The 22,064-nt window shown below is 38.3% G+C and overlaps 2 protein-coding genes across 4 annotated transcripts; one reads left to right on the top strand and one right to left on the bottom strand.

The window, feature by feature from the left end:
* Positions 1–6,122: 6,122 nt before the first annotated feature.
* Positions 6,123–6,937, bottom strand: LOC128732727 (outer dense fiber protein 3-like protein 2). Its single transcript, XM_053826058.1, has 3 exons — positions 6,916–6,937; positions 6,635–6,853; positions 6,123–6,574 (listed from the first exon to the last, which is right to left on the bottom strand). The coding sequence occupies exons 1-3, from the start codon at positions 6,935–6,937 to the stop codon at positions 6,123–6,125; spliced, it is 693 nt and encodes a 230-aa protein (XP_053682033.1).
* A 1,062-nt stretch (positions 6,938–7,999) lies between these two features.
* On the top strand, positions 8,000–20,128 carry LOC128745086 (pyridoxal phosphate homeostasis protein). Of its 3 annotated transcripts, none has more exons than XM_053842069.1 (6): positions 8,000–8,056; positions 8,120–8,255; positions 18,944–19,156; positions 19,216–19,369; positions 19,435–19,676; positions 19,790–20,128. In XM_053842069.1, exons 2-6 carry the CDS (start codon positions 8,163–8,165, stop codon positions 19,862–19,864), a joined length of 777 nt encoding a protein of 258 aa, XP_053698044.1. In that variant the 5' UTR covers positions 8,000–8,056; positions 8,120–8,162; the 3' UTR covers positions 19,865–20,128. The 3 variants fall into 3 exon arrangements, with proteins under 3 accessions (XP_053698044.1, XP_053698043.1, XP_053698045.1); XM_053842068.1 differs by having other exon boundaries at positions 8,007–8,068; positions 8,130–8,255; XM_053842070.1 differs by having other exon boundaries at positions 8,050–8,068.
* Positions 20,129–22,064: the final 1,936 nt, after the last annotated feature.

The following is a 22,064-nucleotide window of genomic DNA, read 5'->3' as shown; positions in this document are numbered from 1 at the left end:
ATTCAAATAACACAAGTAGTTATTCTTTTGGCCTTAAAGGAGTAAAATTTTGATATTATTTTTTGTTATTTTACCAACTATGTCAGCCAAAACAAGACCAAATTTTGATAGGAGTTATTCGATTTCCAAGAACACATTTTGATATTGTTTTGCTCTTTGCTCCTGCTCGGGTAGTACTTTAAAATTCAGGAGCATTAGCAGATCCAAAAGTCACAGCAACTGAAATAATTGATGGGTCCCAAATTTATGCATGCACAAATATCTGTATTTGTGGCAGCTCTGTAAATAATAATCTTAGCGCCTAATTCGGTCCATTCTGCTGCATCGTGTGTCGATTATACCGTGCCGTGACCAATTTACCATAATTAGAAATTTCTTTGTATTGATCATTATCATTATTATTAGCGCATTTTTAATTAATAACGAACCTGTAATAAATAACTGAAACAATTTACATAAATATTATTCATTGCTTGAAAATGCTTTAACGAATGGAGCACTAAATATGTACTTATATCAATGCTATGAAAGAGGCACTATATCAAGAGCATATTTATATGTATATACTATTTTATGAAATAGAGTAGTTTAACAGTTGTTGTCACGAAACTAAACACTTAATTAATTTGAGTAAAAAAGAATTTTTCCCAACTCGTTTTTATGTGGATGAACTTCCATCATAAAATTCCATAAAATTAAAATGTAACAATCGATCGCACCATTTAACGAACATATTTCGAAAATTGCGCAATGACCAGGTAGCAGTATCCCAATGCGTAATTACCTATCTTACATAGCACCCTCTGGACAAATCATTCCGTCGTTCGTCATGCATGTAGCTCACCTCTTGTTCGAGCCACACACCTGCCATTCGCTCAGCAATCTCGCAATGACAGGCTACTTGCAACAGGTTTCCATCCCAAGGCGTCATACGGCAGTTGACGTCCTTTACTAATGCTATGCAAAACTCAACAGACACCGGAATCAGACTTCATTTAGGGTCCAGAACATACCGAGCCTCTTGTGGATGAGCACCAACAATAATATGAATTAATTATGCAGTCATTACGAGCTCACTCGTAGAAAAATGCGTATAATTAAGTTAAAATAATACCCCCATTGACTGGGGAATCGCATGCGTCGAATTTAGGTTCGTGCACAAGAAGACCGGTTGTTTTGGCCAGCTCCGACCTGGGCGATGGTTCCACCTACCGCTCTCCCCTATACTGGTTCATAAGTTGTTGTTTTTGCAACGACCTACCATATTGTTCTTTGCGCTCTAATTTGTGCTTAATTATCCGTGAAAAGTACAAGTGCAGTACATACGTAGGAACACATTGTAGTCGATAGTCTGTGGTAGAACCCGACGATTCCGGTGCGCGCGAATATCGCGCACCGTCCGTTGCTGTTGATGGCGAAGAAGGAAAGTGTTTGCGGAGTGCCGGTGCATGCGGTTGATGCGGTCGTGGTCGAGAGACGACAAGCGCCTCATCAACTACTGGTGACCGCGGTTAGCCTCACGTAAACAGGTTGTAAAACCGATGTTTGGAACCTAACTGCTTAAAAACTTAATTAAGCAGCCTACCAGTGACCAATCAGACGTTATGGTGATGAGCTTTTCGATAGTGTGACACGGCAACCGCTTGTAAAACTGTACCTACATTCACAGCTTGTAGTTGATCGATTATTTCTTCAACGAACTTCATCCAGTTTTAAGTGAGTACAATGTATTCATACATAGACAGCAGGAGCTAAATAATTTTACAAATGGTAAAAAATTAAATGAATGATGAATAGTTCTAGATAGAATTAACAGAAGGGCGAATGTCGCATATGTAAACAAACCGGGTGAGAGTTACTTTTTGCTGGATCAGCATAGGAAAAGCAACCCTCACTCGGTTTGTTTACGCTTGCGACATTCGCCCTTTTGTTAATTCTATCTTCAGTTGTGTTATAAGAAATATTGCCCCTTTTATGACTATTTAGACTACTGTGACCTTGACTGTGACAATCATTTAATACAACATACCGCATTTTGCACTGTTGATATGACACTAGAGAGGCTTTTTGTTTATTCAAATTATTAGTTTGACTTCTTTTTCCTTCTTCCCCTTCTTTTTCATTTCATTTTCCTTGAACGAAATCGTGGCCTCTGAAAGACGAAAGACATGATCGCCAATCGCTATTTTATCGAATTCTGATGTTTTTTGATATGCGACACGACATGCTTTACTGAAACTGAAATGTCCCGTTACGGGAACCGGTTCCGGATTCATAGTGTCCCCCCGGATCCGGATGGCGCGCAGCATGGCTCATAACTGCGGCAAAGTAACTGATATGTCCACAGTCGATGATATGTCTACAAAAATCAACAGATTTCAAACCAATTTTAGATATTTGGCAACTTTATCTAAAAAAGCCATATCTCGGTCCCCCAAGGAACTCCGGAATAACTCCGGGACCATATGGCATATGGCCATTATCTATAGATATTATGAAAATAGAAAATATTTTCGGCAAAATTCCCAAATTTGGTGAAAAAATATTGAAAAATTAAAAAGTTATGGCCATTTTAGTGAATTTTGCGGTGCTAAAAATGATGTAGACCTTAGAGGGGTTAACCATGGGAAAAACATAGTATTCTCAGATCAACTCCACACTGTTTGAATGATTGCCCCTGTGGCTCAAATAGAGTCGGCCAGCAACACTTAGCACTAATGGTCGAATACTTTTTAAACGGGTCACTTTGATTCGGCGCATAATTACACTTGATCTTCAAATCTACAGCTGCGAGCATTGCCGTTTAGTGTTTCGTATTTTGATTTTTTCCGTTACTCCCCCCTTCTTGTCAGCAACCTCTTGTCACAGACAAACAGACGAGACACTCGCGTTAATTCCATCGCCCTATCAAAAACCACTAATTTTTTCAAAAAAGCATGTTTCGCAACATCGCCACACCGCGGCGCGCGGGTGTCACTTCGCGTTTTCAGTATAAAACCATACAAATGTGAAAACCCTACAGCATAAAACTCTGCAAATGCAAGCTATTCCGCAACATGCATAACAGAGGGTGCTAGTGTGCAAGCAAAATGTGTAGGACGATGGTTTTTAAAGGATTTTCTTCTATGTGTCATGTCAGTTCGTCAGTGCCCCTCTTTTATCAACCCCTTCAGTTCTGATTCCCTTATATCAAGGAACATGTATGAAAGGTTGATAAAGAACGGTCAAGGTGTTTCGGAGTTACGCCATCCCCCCTCCCCCTATTAGGGACCCTCCCTCCCTCGTTTTTGTTAACCCTCCCGTGCTGATTCTCTTATGGCAAGGAACAATTGTGCCAGGTTTAATGAATAACCGTCCAGACATTTCGGAGTTATGGCCTACCATCTGTTACGAACCCCCTCCCACTTTTATTTCACCATTTCATGGAAAATCTTTTCGTAGAAAATACCATTTCGCAGGGGTGACCCAACTGAAGGAAAGTAATAGAGGTCAGTAGATCTAGGAAAATAAATAAGTTCTCTACGTGGAGTTCTCCGTGGAATAAGTTCTCCGTAGAGTTGATCTCTACGGAGGGCTGCCGCACGCAGTGGCCGGCGCTTCTGACGGTAGGTTGCCGGCAACACTCGCGGCCTGTGGCCGTCTCGCGCTGAATTATCAAATGTTACTATTGATAGTTTTTGGTGGTCTTGTTATTGATTATTGGTTTATGAAGAGTCTAAAATTTCTCGAGTTCGATCAATTTTTGAGTTATGCAAAAATTTCTGGTTTTATTTATAAGAGAGTCCTTATCCCCCACCACAGAGGTGAGGGGTCTCAAACCATCATTAAAAAAATTCCTGCCTCCAAAACCCCCCACATGCCAAATTTGGTTCCATTTGCTTGATTACTTCTAGAGCTATGAGGAAATATGTATTTCATTTGTATGGGAGCCCCCCCTCTTAAAAGGGAGAGGGGTCATTATTCCCCTCCTAAAGAGGGCAGGGGTCTCAATTCACCATAGAAAAAAATTGCCTACAAAAACAACCACATGCTAAATTTGGTTGCATTTGCTTGATTAGTTCTCGAGTTATGAGGAAATTTGTATCCCCCCCTTCTTAAAAGGTAAGGGGTCTTAATTCATCATAGAAAAAATTCATGCCTCCAAAAACACCCACATGCCAAATATGATTCCATTTGATTAATTAGTTTTCGAGTTGTAAAGAAATTTGTATTTCATTTGTATAGGAGCCCCCCTCCTAAAGTGGGGAGGGGTCTCAATTAACCATAGAAAAAATTGTCTCCAAAAACACCCACATGTAAAATTTTGTTCCATTTGCTTGATTAGTTCTCGAGTTATGCAGAAACATGTGTTTCATTTGTATGGGAGCCCCCGCTCTTAGTGGGGGAGGGGTTTCTAACTATCATAAAAACCTTCCCTGGCCCCAAAAACCCCTATATGCAAATTTTCACGCCGATCAGTTCAGTAGTTTTCGATTCTATAAGGAATGTTCGGGCAGACAGACAGAAATCCATTTCTATAGGTATAGATTTGTATGGGAACTCCCCCTCTTAGTGGGGGGAGGGATCTCTAACCATCGTAAGAACCTTCCCTGGCACCAAAAACCCCCACATGCAAATTTTCACTCCGCTCGGTTCAGTAGTTTTCGATTCTATAAGGAACATAGGGTGGACAGAAATCCATTTTTATAGGCATAGATTTGTATGGGAACCCCCCCTCTTAGTGTGGGGAGGGGTCTTTTGCCATCGAGAGAACCTTCCCTGGCCCCAAAAACCGCTACATGCAAATTTTCACGCCGATCGGTTCAGTAGTTTTCGATTCTAAAAGGAACATAGGTACAGACAGACAGACAGAAATCCTTTTTTATAGATATAGATATATATGGGTCATTCCACGGGAAATTTACAATCAATTTTTTTTTTCTCTTCGGAATATTTTTTTTACGTTCTTTGTTCAAAAGAAATGGAGAAATAGAAACTCTAGAAGTTATGAATTTTTATATCGAAGCGCGCGCGTTAATGCAAACGAGCGGACGAGCGCTCGCGCTTCAACGACACCTTACACTTAATAGCATCAAAGGCGGCCTCGTTGTGAAGCTGCCCGTGGGTTAGAACATCGATTGAGCATAACCGCTCGCTTCACATTAACACACGCGTTTCGATATAAAAATTCATAACTTCTAGAGTTTTTATTTCTCCATTTCCAAATTTTGCATGCTTCTTCGAGAAAGATCAACAAATATTTTAAAATAAAAAAATCGAAAAAAAAAGTTCCAACTTTGAACAAATTGCAATCGTTTATAAAAATGCACTATTTAACTATTGAAAAACAATCGAGAGGAAGTATGGTATACCAATTTTGAAAGCTTGAGGAATAGTGAACACATCTGGTAGAAAGTCATTTTTTGATATTACAAACTATGTTTACAATCAGCATTTGAAAAATAGTAATTTTTTCGGATTACAATATTTTAAAAAATCATATCTTGCGAATTTCAACAGTAACATCGAAATAGAAAAACACGTGTCGATTTTTTTTTAACAAAGAACGTAAAAAAAATATTTCGAGGACAAAAAAAAATTTTGATTGTAAATTTCCCGTGGAATGACCCATATAGATTACGACTTATATCCGAAAAACAACATTTAAAAACAGCAGGATTAAGAGAATTTGTTAGAAGCTTCGAACTAAAAGTGAATCGTGCTGGACCTCTCTTGTTCTCATTGTATTTCAATGCTTCAATGATCTACGTAGAGTTTCGCAATTTTGCTAAATATACATCTCTCTGCAGATGAAGTCCAGATACATTATTGTGCACGAAATTATGGGATTTCATGACATTACACGAAAAACAAATCTTTACAAGTTTCCGTCACGTGGTAAAGTGTTGTATTATTTGTCGACGAGGGTAACCTGTCTGGTTTGGACCCCATCAGCAGCTGTACATAATTTGGAAACTAACAGGAAAATCACATGGAAGTACCCTACATACATAAGCAATTACAAAAGCGTAGAGTGGTAAGCTTTATTTCAAATGCAAGTATGAAATCGACAGGTTCGCTACTGTTAATTAGTACAAACCATGTGTACCTTACCTTTTATTTTGTATCCGAAAAAATACCTGTTAGCAATTGTCTCCGGGTATGACCATTGGCGGTCTCCACATGGAATGTTTTGTACCAAACGAATACTGCGGAGCGGATACGCCAGGTTTGACATTCATCAACCCATAGCGGTTTGGAGCTGGTGAAACTCTCTTGTCTTGTATTGGATATGTTCCTCGCATGGAGTAAATCGGATTCCGTTTATGGGTAAGATTGCGGTCCATCGCTTTGTACTTGTTCGGACCTGGACTATCCAGAGAATGAGGTAGCTTAGTCCGTTCTCTCATACTATACGCAGGGTTACGAGTTTTGTAAACGTTCAAGTTATACGAGTATCTATCCGGACCAGGAACTCTATCGTTATTTGCGAGCTGAAAACGTTGCCCAAATGTATAAGCTGGCGCCTTGTTCCCCTTCATAGATGGAACTTTCTCGTTGTTATGCGCCCCAGGTCCAGGAGTTTTATCCGCAGCTGAACGTGAAATAATATACCTAATGTTGTGAATAAGATAACGCCAGCAAAATTACTTACCAAACATATTAAATCTTTTACCCAAAGAATACTTCGGACTGTGTGGAGCTCCATCCTTCGTTAGTTTTCCTACAGTGTATCTAGCAGGACCGGGCCCAAGTGTGTTGTATAAGGTTGTCGGCCGAGTTCTCATGGTATACATTGGTTTACGCTCCTTATTGCAGCCGTGTTTTTCGTATCCAACCAGAGGTGGAAGTTTATAGCCGGCTGGTCCAGGCCCTACGGAAAAATTAAAGTTAAAACTAGATGGATCTAGCTTTGAAAATGCATCTTGCTATTACCTATTCTCGACATTTGGTACATTGTGATATTTATAAGATTTTTAGACTACGGAAACTTAAAATTTTGCTGCCGTTTTTACGGGTCCAAAATGGTAATGTCATAATTTATGCAAATCTGTCCAAGCCTACTATTTTATTGCACTGCAGTGCTCATAAAGAAGTTATACGAGATAAGGGTATCCTACAGAGACTATAGATTACAGAGGCGCCGAGACACTCAAAATCCGCTATATTTTTAAACAAAACGGAGAGACCATCATAAATAAACTCTCCACTTTCGTTCAAAATTTAGCGGTTTTTGAGTGTCTCGGGGCCTCTGTAATCTATAGTCTCTGTAGGGTATCCCCGCGACTCAAATACCTATACCTTTATGTATATTTTAGTCGTTGGCGTCACAATAAATTCATCATTTTTAAGTGAACTGAATAATATTTTAGTGTCTTTAAACATATTGAAATGGGTATGTTACTTTATTAAAAGTACAAACAAAAAAGGCACCATATCAAAATTAACCGCATCCGCTTGATGGGACAATTTTTCAAGTAGGTTTTTACTGCTGATTTTAATTTAATTCATTACACTTTTTCAAATAAATACTTTTTCTATCTTAAAAGACACATAATTAGGTTTTTCAATTTTGATGCCGATAAATTTAAATTTTGGAGGAAGAGGCAAATGGCGGTTTTTCGCTGCAAGTACCTAATTGCCTTTCGAACAAAACCTCGCCAAACTTAAGGCGCGTTTAGATTGAACAATTTTTTGGCAACACGTCGCATGCTACATCTGGCGTGCGACTGGATGCCCATTATTTCTTGATTGCAGAATCCAGCCTTTTTCGAAGATTTTGCATGAAATTGCTCTAATGTGACTTATAGTTACTATATAAAATATTTAGTAGCCAAGTAACTAACAATGCGACTATAGCTTCGTGCATTAATACCCCAAGCATTACCCCCTGATATAGGCAACATTCTTTGACGTTCCGGTGACGTTCGACCTCCAACACCGGCCACGGCAATCTGTCGTGATGTTTGTGATCTCGCGCACTGCACTTTCGTTCAGTTCGTTCAGTTTGCTTTTAGCATCAGCTGTTTATAGTGTTTGCCGTTCGGGTTGATAAGGAGGCGGAATCATTTTGCAAGTAAACAAATCTGTAATAATGACGATTAACTACGATTTAAGTAAATAATACTGTATTATAAAGTATCTTTTAGTTGCTACGTTCGTTCGTAACTGCTGAGTCGTCAATGATCCGTAGAGTGATGGGAGAAGTGGACGTAAAACTGGCAATTCGGCAAACGCTGGCTAAAATCGAAGAAGCTCATTCAAAACGAATTCAGGTCAGTGGATTATTGTTTTTTATTGTATAGTGTATTTATATTTGCTTATTGCAAAACGGATAGTCATCCAGTAATCCACGCCGCATGCAACAATGTTTCAGAATATAGAGTATTGTGAAACATTAAATATAAACGATTTACTATCACAAAAAGGCATTTGTGTAGCGACAGAATCGTACCTAACCTTCGACCCTATATTTTTTACTTTCACATCACGGTAAATCCCAAAAAATGACTGCAATAGGTAAGCTCTCGCCCCTCCTTGAACCATTCCGCAACAGAGTGGCCCATTTACCTTTTCTTTATCAAAAACGATATTTTTTCATAAACTATTGAATTGCCTAGTGAAAGATAAAAATTTGAAAAACTTAAGCTTCTAAGTTGCTTTTTTTCACGCTGGATTGTTAGCATTTGACAGAACGAACATTCTGTAGGAATTTTGTGTAGGGTAGGTGTACCAAAGGTGGAGATAATATATATTAATACATATTATGTTTTAATTTATTAATATTATGTCATTTAGGAAATTTAGACATCCACTTAGTACGTCACGTAAATTTTGACCAAAATGAGGGGGGGCTCTCACCTCTGCCACATTCTGTCACACCTTCATGAACTCCCTCACAACAAAAAATTTAAATATACCTACTCTCTCTTATTTCAAGTAATCAATTCATGAAATAACATCCGGTATCCGGGTTTTGAAGATAATTTATAATTTTAGGATGATTTATATTGCGGCACGTCAAATTTCATCACATGGATAACATAAGACTATTGAAAGTATAATAAAGACATTTTGAAGGCAAATGGCCACATCAGCATCGGTCCTGGAACATCCGATACCCGGTTTTTGGGGACATTTTTGTATTTCAGGATAACTTATAATGCAACATGTCAAATCACATCGACCTAATAAAATAAGACTGATAGAAGTAAAACAGTGTTATTTAGAAGCTAAATGGCAACTTTACTACTGGTTCTGGAACATCCGGTGCCAGTTTCGGGGACAAACAACGGGGCGTCAGTCGCGTATAATCCGGTACCCGGTATTTATAATGAAGCGTAAAACGGAGTGACTCGGGGCAGATGAATTACCCTGCAATCTAAAAATGTCCCCAAAAACCGGGTACCGGATAGTCCGGAACCGATGGTGAAATGGTAATTTTGGTTCCAATTTTTTTCCATTGTACATCCATTAGTGTTATTTTATTAAGCCAATATGATTTGATGTGCCACATGATGAATTATCCTATCCAAAAATGTTCTCATAATCCGTGCATCTGATGTTCCGGAGCCGATGATGAAATGGCCATTTATCCTCAAATTGTCCTCAAACCTCTTGTAACAGTCTTATTTCATTAAGGCGTTGTGATTTGATGTGCCGCAAGATGAATTATTTCAAAATCCAAAAATGTCCCGCGAAACCAGGTACCGGATATTCCGGAACCGATGGTAAAGTGGCCATTTGGCTTCTAAATGACGTTATTTTATTTCCATTAGTCTTATTTAATCAAGCCGATGTGATGTGATGTGTCGCAAGATGAGTTATCCTAAAATACAAAACCCAAGTAACCAAAAGTTCGAATAACGGTATCTAACGAGGGCTAAGCAGCTTTATGTATATTGATCTATAACTTGTTAAGCAGCTTCACTTTTAAGTAATTAACCGAACTTTCAAGTTGTTTTGAGTTCGCTGCATAGAACACTAAGCAGCTTCGAAATAAACTGTCAAAAATAAGGAAAAAGCTAATATTTAGCAGCACTGCTATGTTCTATTTTTATACTGCTACCTAACTTCTATATTCGTTGCATTCGCCTGCTGTTGGGTTTGAACCCGGGCGTTCCGCGTTGTAATCCTATCCCGATCCACTGCGTCATATTTGCCGTATACAAGTGGTGTGAACTTTGCCAATAAGTTATTCTTGAGTATAAGTACGTTTTAGAACTTTCAGCAGCTTTGTGCAGCGTGAGTTAATTATAGAACATTAAAGTTCGGAGTCAGGCAATCAAGTAATAGTAAAATATTTACCTACACCCGAGCCTACATCTATGTTTTTGATATGCGCATAGTTGAAAAATAATGAAAAGCATTGCATTCTAATTTATTATATTTACTGATAAGACATGTGCTCTGATTAAATTTATTTGAGTGATGGAGTGAAATGAAAATGTTTGCTGGTTTGATCACTAAAAATGTAAACATAAAAATAATAACAATCATTTCGTGGTCAGAAGCATACAAGCAGAACTTGTTAGCAACTAAGGTTACTTCAAAACTTCATGTAGCATCCTAAAAGCTTTGAAGTATCTATGAAGTACTTACAGCACTTCTTAAAGCATTTAGTTCTACGTACACTTGATATACACTACTAATCAGCAAGGAGGGTTTACGGAACTGAAAATGAACTAATTGTGAACTTTTGGATTCGCTTGTCAAGTAATATTCGAACTTTTGGTTACTTGGGAATGGCCCCAATAACCGGGTACCGGATGTTCCAGGACCAAAGCTGATGTGGCCATTTGCCTTCAAAATGTCTTTATTATACTTTCAATAGTCATTTGTTATCAAGCTAATGTAATCATAGCTAAATCAACCTAAAATTCAAAATTGTCCTCAAAACCCGGCTACCGGATGTTCCGGAACCAATGGGGAAATGGCCATTTGGGTCCAAAATGTCCAAATTGTGCTTCCATTAATCTTGTTTTATCAAGCCAATGTGATTTGATGTACCGCAAAATAAATTATCTCAAAATATATAAATGTCCCCCGAGACCTGGTAATGGGTGTTCCGGAACCGACGCAGAAGTGGCCATTAGTCAACAAATGTTCCCTAACATACCTTGGGTGCCAGTTTTTGGCCATAGCTTTCAAACGAGGTAAAGAAAACGAAATTCGGATTGAAGATAGGTGAATTAAAGCAATTTCAAAACTTGGGTCGTTTTCGACCCCAATGCATAATATGTAACTTTTTTCTAATGCACTAGGAAGGTTACAATTCCTGCCTCCAAAACCCCCCACATGCCAAATTGGGTTCCATTTGCTTGATTAGTTCTGGAGTTATGAGGAAATTTGTATTTCATTTGTATGGGAGCCCCCCCCCTCCTAAAGTGGGGAGAGGTTTCATTTCACCAAAGAAAAATTTTGTTCATGCAAATATATTCGCTGTGTTCAGATTGACAAGAAGAATGCAGTATTTACATTTCTACAAACAGAACCCCGCTATTGGGCCCAAAAACTGCTTCCGAAATTGGCCTTCCTGACGAAAAGTTGATGACTGCTAATTTCCCGTTAATCATGATTACCAATGATTACTTAAGATTATGATTGATTACTATACTATTTACCATTGATTACCTAATTAATTCGTAAATGATTACAAAGCTAATTTTGTGATTACTACACACTGTTACGCCTTACTGGAATCCCCTTGGAAGAATCAAGACTTCCTGTTGACAAGTTTTCTGATGGATTTTGTCATTTTGTGTATTTTCTGAGTATAATCAATATATATAGAATGCCAGTGTCGCTGCAGTGCGCGTGGTAAACATCACACATGTTCAGATAATGTATTTACATTATATATGCATATGTGTGTGCCTGAGATTCATCAAAAGGGGAATCTTCAAAAACATTTCACTGGCATGAAAACACAGCGATGAGCGCAGTGCGTAACGACCAACCCGGTAACAATGTGACAGCTCCCATACTAATCAAACGTACCTAAAACTGCTGGTTCATGGTTCACGACAGATGTTTGAAAGCGGCGTAAATATCGAAGAAAGAGTTTATTATCATTTGTTTTGGCAAAAAATCCCTTGTGAATATAAGATCTGAAATGGTTTATTATTTCAATAGAGTATTTTACGAACTGACAACATTATGTCAAGTATCAAAACGTTTCCGTGGTAATGACAATAGCAGCATAACTGGTTCTTCTGTCATAATAACATGCTCTATTTGGTTCTGTCATGTAACAGAGTGTTTTTTGTACAACTGCAACGATCTCTATTGCTTGGATTTACTCTTGAATTTTGCTTAACTTGTTCTGTTAACGACAAAATCGATCCAGCAATCATGAAAGAGCATTTCATTTTGAATTGCGCAGCGGATAACTTTCAATGAAACACGCAATATTTAAATACTTTACAGCAGACAACTCGTACACAAGAGTGACAATCTTGTAATAAATACCGCTTTTTATCTTATAAACAAATCAATCAAACAACCCTCCAAGAATTCAAACAGTTTTACCGAAAACATGAAACAATGCTGAAATAACCAATACGCACTTTTCAAATCGTTGTCCAGACAGCTTTTTGCATTCACATTTAACGTAACAAAAATTAACATTTCCTTTGGAAATCGAAGGTGCGTCAATTTTGAACGGCACGTAAAAACGATCGTCGCGACATTTTTGACACTGCCGGGTGTTATGGGAAACTGTTAATAACTGTCACTTTGTTACGGGGTAGGTAACGACAGCACCAACCAGCGCACAGATAAAGAACAGATAAATAACAATGAGCTACTTTGACAATGAAGTTCCCGATTCACAGACTTGATACAGATTGTTAGCATCATGTTTACCACAATAAGCCCTGTAGAAAAACAGCGACACTGGCATTCTATATATATTGATTCTACTATTTTCTGCGATCATTGAACATTACCTGGGATGCGGCATATGGTCCGCAAGTGGCACAAACTCTGTCTTTCAGGGAACTTTTGATTGAGGGACAGTATAGATTATACGGAAGAACCTTAAAACCAGCCTTGGACTTCGGTATAATTTTAGGTTCATCGATTAAATTCAATATCGAATATCGAGGGGAAACATTGCTCTTGGTCTCTCGTAGCTTCTCAGAACGACTGCCATTGGCGGTGGTAAAAATCTTCTAGGTAGGACGATGCTTAGTGGTGTACAACATATTCTGTAAAGCCTTAATGAAGAGTTCATACTAGAAGAATAAATGAGTCCTGTTCACACATATATGTTGAAAATAAAACGTCATTCAAAAAATTTAACTATTTGTTTTAAATCCATCAGTACGTTAATTTTATAGAAGCCTTCAGTAGTTGTATTTCAAAATGCCAGCTAAATTATAATTCCCTAAATAAATTTTCCATTTCAAATTTTTTTGCATGTGACGTCACATAACTTCATATCCCCCTCCCCCTACGTCACAAATCGTCACGATTAGGTCAACCCCCTCTCCCTTTATAAGCGTGACGTACTTTATGGATGGCCCCTTAAGTACACGGTAAAAAAGATCACGTTGAAGAGAAGTGATTTATCATTGAATTCGCACTACTTGCCAAACAGTTCAATACGAAATGCAGATCCCTTGAAATGAAACAATACAAAACATGATGAAATCAACAGAAAATCACTTCAATTGCAATGTTTTTATACATTTTTGTTCATGTGCTGTGGTTTTAAACTGGACAGTCAATCAAATCAATTAAAATTGTGTTTTTTATTATAATTTCTTTAATTACATATGTAATGAAATGCCTCACATAAATACCATGTAATGTATAATGAAGAAGCGCCATCAGCACGGCACGGCAATATATTATATATCTTATTTTCGTAATTACTGGCTTTACAAGAAAATTTTCGAATATCAAGGTCAGTCTCATATAACTGGTGCTTACATACTGAGTGTCGTTTCGTATAGCAATTTCGCATCGCATTTGCTTTTGTGCCTCGCTCGCTGCATTTTCCGGCAACGGTTGTTTCTAAAAGTCATTTTGAATTTGCTTGGGCTCACCTAACATTGACGTGTTTATTAACCGTGAGTTATATTGAAGCGTTATAAACGAGGTATCTCGCATTGAAATCGTAAATGATTATTGAATATCAGAAACTTGATAGCTTTTAAACAGCTCTTAATAAAGTGTTTAGGGTTTTTAGTATATTTTATGATCGAAGGATGCCAAAAGGTATCTCGTGCAGCTATGTTTTTTGATGTAATTGCCAAAATAAACCCGTTTGTCTCAGGACGGCTTTCGTAACAAATATCTATCGGTATCTAATAAATGCGCGCACGCGATTTCGGCCAGGTCAAATAGGTTGATAGCACATAACCTTCGGTGTTAGTAAACTGATTTCTCGTAGTTTTTTTCTTATATTCATATATCGGATTTCCTAAAATTGAAAAGCATAATGAAACCGCAGACTAACAGACGTAACACTGCAGCCTCATTCCATCGTCAATAAAAACGATCATTTCAAATTTTCGCTTAAGCCAAGACTCAAACAACAGTCGCAGCGCTAGAACGCCGTTCGCCTGCGCTGGCGCTGATGTGAGATATTGTACAAGTAAATTTATAGCATTGCAAAATTTATAGCAACCTACTCTGCGTAGCGCGAAAACTGCACCAGGTGATGCTACTGTTTTTTCCAAGTTTTAGGGGTGTCAATGAAACGATGTTTTGTTAGAAAAATTGTTCGAAGTGTTACGTCTGTTAGTCTGTGATGAAGCCACTACAAATACCAAAAAAATGAAAATAGAAAGTATCTTAAAGTTAATACATCATTATACAATCTTACACAATTATAACACAACAACATCATAAAGAAGAGCATAATACTACCACAGACTAACAGACGTAACCCTGAAGGCCCATTCCATCTTAAAATCTAAAATTAAAAAAAAAATAAGTTTTCGTCTTTTTTAATTTTAATTTTAAACGCTCCAAAAACTTTAGTCATTCCATCGCCAAAAAAACGATCATTCCAAATGTTCACTTAAGCCAAGACTCAAACAACAGTCGCTACGCGAAAACGGCGCTCACTTGCGCTGGCGCTGTTATCAGATAATATACAAGTAAATTTATAGCATTGCTAAATTTATAGCAAGCTGCTTTGCGTAGCGCGAAGACTGCACCAGGTCATGCTAGTGTTTTTCCAAGTTTTAGAGGTGTCATTGAAACGATGTTTTGTTAGCAAATTTGTTCGAAGTGTTACGTCTGTTAGTCTGTGATACAACTATGACCTATAACCCAAAGACTATGAATAAGTGCAACGACAGAAGTAATTAAAGAAGATTACTTAAGATCAAATCTTAAAACTACACAAAAACAATAACATCAATGAATGGAAGAGTTCATCAGAGTACTTGTTTGAAGCAGTGTGCTTAGGGAGAGTGAAGTGGTCAACTTCCTAAGGTTAACCTTGGCCCGGCTGACAACACATTGCGGATAATGAGCGGGCCCTTCTACTCACCTATTGGGGTGTGGGGTCATTCTGCATTGGGAGGGCTTACTTAACCTTCCTAGTGCAATGGGGTCGTTTTCGACCCATCGGCATACTTACAAAGCTTGATACTCAGTAACGGAACGAGCTAGAGACTAGACATTTTCTGACTTTTCTGAGTTTCAGCTTTCAGCGACATCTAGAAGAGCCACAGCAAAAAAAAATTACATATTATGCATTGGGGTCGAAACCGACTAAAGTTTTGAAATTGCTCTCATTCATCCATTTTCAATCCGAATTTCGTTTTCTTAACCTTGTTTGAAAGGTATGGCCAAAACCTGGCACTCAAGGTATATTAGGGAATATTTGTTGACTAATGACCACTTCTGCGTCGGTTCCGGTACACTCACTACCAGGTCCCGGGGGACATTTTTATACTTTGAGGTAATTCATTTTGCGACACATCAAATCACATTGGCTTGATAAAATAAGGTTAACGGAAGTACAATGGGGACATTTTGGACCCGAATGGCCACTTTACCATCGGTTCCGAAGCATCCGGTACCCGGTTTTTGAGAACAATTTTGAATTTTAGGATAATTTATATGGTAAACATCACACATGTTCAGATAATGTATTTACATTATATATGCATATGTGTGTGTGCCTGAGATTCATCAAAAGGGGAATCTCATTGTCAAACTTTGACAACCAGTTTAAAATTTCAAGTATGGCTGCCAAGTAATGTGATTGGATACTTCGTTTGCTTCAAATTTTTGAAAAAATTGGTGCAAAAGAGCGCACTTGTGGGATTCAATTCATCCGGACGAAAAGAAAATGATGGTTCAAAAACATTTCACTGGCATGAAAACACAGCGATGAGCGCACTAACGACAGCACCAACCAGCGCACAGATAAAGAACAGATAAATAACAATGAGCAACTTTGACAATGAAGTTCCCGATTCACAGACTTGATACAGATTGTTAGCATCATGTTTACCACAATAAGTCCTGTAGAAAAACAGCGACACTGGCATTCTATATATATTGATTCTACTATTTTCTGCGATCATTGAACATTACCTGGGATGCGGCATATGGTCCGCAAGTGGCACAAACTCTCTCTTTCAGGGAACTTTTGAATGAGGGATAGTATAGATTATACGGAAGAACCTTAAAACCAGCCTTGGACTTCGGTCCAAGGTTTTATACTTTGAGGTAATTCATTTTGCGACACATCAAATCACATTGGCTTGATAAAATAAGGTTAACGGAAGTACAATGGGGACATTTTGGACCCCACTTTACCATCGGTTCCGAAGCATCCGGTACCCGGTTTTTGAGAACAATTTTGAATTTTAGGATGATTTATGTTGCGGCACGTTAAATTTCATCAGATTGATGTCATAGGACTATTAAAAGTATAATAAAGACATTTTGAAGGCAAATGGCCACATTAGCATCGGTCCTGGAACATCCGGTACCCGGTTTTCGAGGACATTTTTGTCTTTTAGGTTAACTCATAATGCGACATATCAAATCACATTGGCTTAATAAAATAAGACTGATGGAAGTAAAACAGTGTCATTTAGAAGCTAAATGGCAACTCGCTATTCGCTATTTCGCCTTTTTCACATTATATGAGCTCTATATAAATATATAGTGAATAATATGCATTTAATCAAAGTTCTGTATGTGAATACAGTGTAGTTAATGGCCTTGCATTTAATGCCTACTGGTTACTTGGGTAAGTACAACGCCTGCAACCATTGAGACATAGAGATTTCTTTTAAAAATCATTTGTGTGCATCATAAAGGTTTAAATAGTAATGAATGACCAGCCCACAGATTATTGTATTACATATGATTATGCGTAGCTTGACATGTTTCAATAATGTTACTTTAACTCCCTGGCCTTTAAAAGGGCCATTGGTTACAAATAACATTAAAGCCAAAGCACGTTCATCGCAAGTATGACGTGCCATTCGAATGTCCTTCTCTTTTGATATGAATGGCAACAGGCACGTAAGTTAGCGGCGTCGATTCACTGTCTTATGCTCCGAGAAGGTTTTACTAGTTTACTTTCACAGCTTACCGCTTGTTACATAGCAGAAAATATGGTACATAAGCAAAAATTTCTCATACGTTTTATTTGTATAAGAGTCCTTATCCTTCTATCACAGGGGTGAGGGGTCTCAAACTATCATAAAATAAATTCATGCATCAAAACCCTCACATGCCAAATTTGGTTCCATTTGCTTTATTAGTTTTTGAGTAATGAGGAATTTTGTATTTCATTTATATAGGAGCCCCCCCCCCCCCCCGTTTGAAGCGGAAAGGGTCTCAGTACACCATAGAAAAAATTCTTACCTCTAAAAACCCTCACATGCCAAATTTGGTTCCTTTTGCTTGATTAGTTCTCGAGTTATGAGGAAATTTGTATTTCATTTGTATGGGAGCTCCCCCTCCGAAAGAGAGGATGAGTCTCAGTGCACCATAGAAAAAAAATTGCCTTCTGAAACCCCCACATGCCAAATTTGGTTCCATTTGCTTGATTAGTTCTAAAGTTTTGAGGAAACTTGTGTTTCATTTGTATGGGAGCCCCCTCCTAAAGAGGGGAGGAGTCGCAATTCACCATAGAAAAAATTCTTGCCTTCTAAAGCCCCCATATGCCAAATTTGGTTCTATTTGCTTGATTGGTTCTAAAGTAATGAGGAAATTAGTATTTCATTTGCATGGAAGTCCCCCTCTTTTTTTCCTGTATAGACTCATCACTGCGACCAGTATCGTTAATCTATTGTGATTGTAAGCCCTTCCTCATAGATGGACAAGGGATCTCAGTACACCATAGAAAAAAATCCTGCCTTCTAAAACCCCCGCATGCCAAATTTGGTTCTATTTGCTTGATTAGTTCTCGAGTTTTAGGGAAATTTGTATTTCATTTGTAAAGAAGCCCCCCCCCTCATATGCCCTCCTTAAAATTGCTGGTCATTTTATCTATCCAACGTAATATAAATTATTCTGTTTCGTTCAGTAGTTTAGTAGTCATTAGCATTTGAAATCTTTCATTCAAATGTTACACATTTCGTTTTCACAAAGTGCTACCCAGTCCCAGTATAGTAAACAAAGACGTAGTCCTACACCAAAAAATGAAAAAAGGATATAGGCATAACTACACCAATTTGGTTTGGAAACATTTCAACGTAAAAAATCAGCTCTTTGGGAATCTGAAAAAAATGGAGAAGTGTCACTGCTAGATCAATTGATTAATCTTTGAAAAAACTTAAAACAATTGAATGGTTGTGGTTGCAATGAGCAATTATACCAAAGTTAGGTGAAATCGGAGATAGTCTATTACAATCGATATGGCCGATTACGTAAGAAATTTGCATAATTATCTTATGTGACATACATACATAATATAATAATCATCACAGTCACACGTAGTCGATTAACTGGAAACTAAACATTTCTATTGCAGACCATTAAGGCGCCAAAACCTCTGCTAGTGGCGGTCAGTAAAACAAAGCCGGTGGACCTAATTCTTGATGGATACTCTGCAGGACAGCGGGATTTTGGTGAAAACTATGTACAGGAATTGATCGAGAAAGCAAACGATTCTAAAATCCTTGAGCAATGCAAAGAAATACGATGGCACTTCATCGGTCACCTGCAGAGTAATAAAATCAATAAGGTCTCTTAGATCAGACCTGTATCTCTATTTTCATGCATTTACGGCTTCGGGTTTTGTAGATTGTCAACCTGCCAAATTTACATATGATTGAAACCGTTCACAATTCCAAGTTGGCGGAGAGTTTAAATAAAGCTTGGGAAAAAGTTATGACTGAACGACCGAACAAACAAAAGCTGAACGTGCTCGTGCAAATCAATACTAGCGGAGAAGATGGTAAGAAAGTCTAAAATACTCCTATTGCCCCAATATCTCACAGTTACTGACTTTTGGATTCTCAGAGAAAAACGGTACAGAACCGGCGGAAGCAGTGAATTTGTACCGTTTCGTCACAGAAAAGTGTCCTAATTTGAACTGTCATGGCATAATGACAATTGGACGCTTTGGACACGATTATTCCGCGGGGCCGAATCCAGACTTCATCGAACTTATGAAATGTCACGCGGAAATATGCAGCACCTTCGAAAAGGATCCCGCCGAGGTGCAGGTGTCGATGGGAATGTCGGATGATTATATCCAAGCGGTAAGATATAGCGACTGTCTCAATGTCGAACGAAACAGTCACGCAACTCTGCCTGTTGTCTTTCAAAATAACACAACTTTGTGGCTGTTTGCATTCTCTGTATTATTTCACAGATCGAGATGGGTAGTACAATCGTACGCGTAGGCAGTTCTATTTTTGGAGCCAGAGCGAAGAAACACGAAGCATAGGAATTTTTCTGCCGCATCACCACTGTTGGCGTACACCGGTTCCGACAGAAGCACAACTGTTAAGACATTTCGTTAATTCGTCATAGAAAATTCAATTTAGCTAATCACAATTATATGTTGAAAATTAGAAACTATAAATCTAGGTTCATCACATTAAACTCCTATTGATTCATTTCGAGGTTTGGTTTATTAGAAATTAACCTTATAACCGACCAGCGATGACAAGTTTATTTTTCATATATCGTACAGGATTTCCTTCACAAAATAATCGTTAGTTATTCTTGACCTTGAATAATATAGGTACAATGACACAAATGAACGAAAACTTAAAACAGGCTACTGTTGGTATAGAATTAGATTAATTTTACAACGTATTGTTTTTTTGTTATGAAATTATTTGGCTATTTGTCGGATTATTAATGTGTCTACGCCAAAGCCCAAAACACGTTTCTCAGAGTATTGAAATATGACAAATCAAAGCCTAGGTGCTGTATTTTGTTATTGTAGTTGTAGTTCCGGTTTCTTTTTATTTGGCAAACTTCAATTGCTCCCATTCATTGTTATTTTTGTAAAAAGGACATCTGAAATCTTCGAACCAGTTTGTAGGTAGTTTCCCCTCAGTCCACAGTTTTACAATGGATTGTATAATATAGCAACTCGCTTTCGATGTTGAAAAGTTCAGCAAGGATGCCGTCCTTTCCAGCTGCTTTACCGTTTTTCAGCTTGCTAGCTTGTTTTTTCACTTCGTCCACAGAAAATGGATCCACAGTTTATTCATCATTCTCAATCATTTTCCTGTTTCTGTCGAAGGCTTTTTCCAATACTCAACAGAATATTGAAGTGTTGGTTCCAATGCCTGAACACCTCCGATCTTTCTGTAATAAAATTTCCCACCCACCCATGGCATGTAACAGGAGTTGAGACTATCCGGTTTCTGAATTTCTCGATCGTTTTAAAAATGTTTCTTATATCGTACCTGTCGGAGCAATTTTCCACCTGCGCAACGACACGATCCCGACGGTGGAGACTCTTTTGACAACTCTAGCATCTCGGAATGTTTCTCTGTTCTGAGGTGGCAGTTGCATTGCAGTCAAGGTATGAGCTCTGCTTCGGGATACCAGCAGTACCCAATACTTCTTGCGCTGTGGTGTAAGTGGTTTTTGATTGGACGATGAAATTAACGCGAGTGTCTCGTCTGTTTGTCTGTGGTGGAGCAGCTGGGTACGAATGTGGCGGGATAGTCCAGTAGTCCGACAAGTACCGACCACACCTCCAATGGTATCCTAAATAGCATACAGAATAGTTCATATCCTTGTCGCAAACCACTGCGCTATTCAAAAGGACTCGAGAGTATCCCCGAAACGCGCACATATCACTCATTCCAGAGTAGAGGTGAGCGAACGGCTCACGAGCCATTCAAATGAAGTGCCTAGGTAACCAATAAGCATTGCATTACTATTGCTATACAAATGCAAGCCAATAAGCATTTAAGTCGCCTTAAATGCTATTTAACCGTTATGTGTTCGACAAAAAAAAACACCTTTAAGTGCTCGACAAGGGTACCCGGGTACCCACAAATTGAAACGCTTGTAACTTTGGCAATTTTTGACCGATTCGAACACTTTTACCACCAAAAGATTCAGGAACTTATCCACTTCCAGTGTGGTTATAACAGAGTCGGAAGTGGTTCATCTGGTTCCCGGAAATCCGGCAGTCCGAGGATGTGTTCCGGAATTAAAGCACTTTTTATATTTTTGGATGTAATTATAGTAATATGGGTGTCCAAAGTTCTTCCAATTACTCCGAAAGGCCATTCTTCTTTGTTTTAAAACAATGCAATGAAATATCCTCGGAATGGCCATTCTGCGACAAGTTCCCGTGGGACCTCCTGTGGCCATAACAGTCCAAACAGTTGGTTTGCAACACTGGCAATATGGGTGTCTAAATTCATGAAAATATTCCAGAAGATCATTTTTCATTGTGTTGATTCTATCTGATGATTTTGCCACGGCATGGCCATTCCGGAACATATTCCCGTGGGGCTTCACAGTTGTCCAAAACCAAAAATATGTGCGCATTAGAGTTTTGAGTGGGAAAACTTGATTTTAGGTTTATGGAACCTTTGGGAGAGTTTCTTGAAATTAAAAGTTCTATCGTATGGTGAAATTCAAATTTTGAATAATCCCCCTAAAAGTGAAAT

The sequence above is a fragment of the Sabethes cyaneus genome, chromosome 1, assembly GCF_943734655.1.
Source record: "Sabethes cyaneus chromosome 1, idSabCyanKW18_F2, whole genome shotgun sequence".
Classification (NCBI taxonomy): domain Eukaryota; kingdom Metazoa; phylum Arthropoda; class Insecta; order Diptera; family Culicidae; genus Sabethes; species Sabethes cyaneus.
This window is presented reverse-complemented; position numbering and strand designations above follow the sequence as displayed.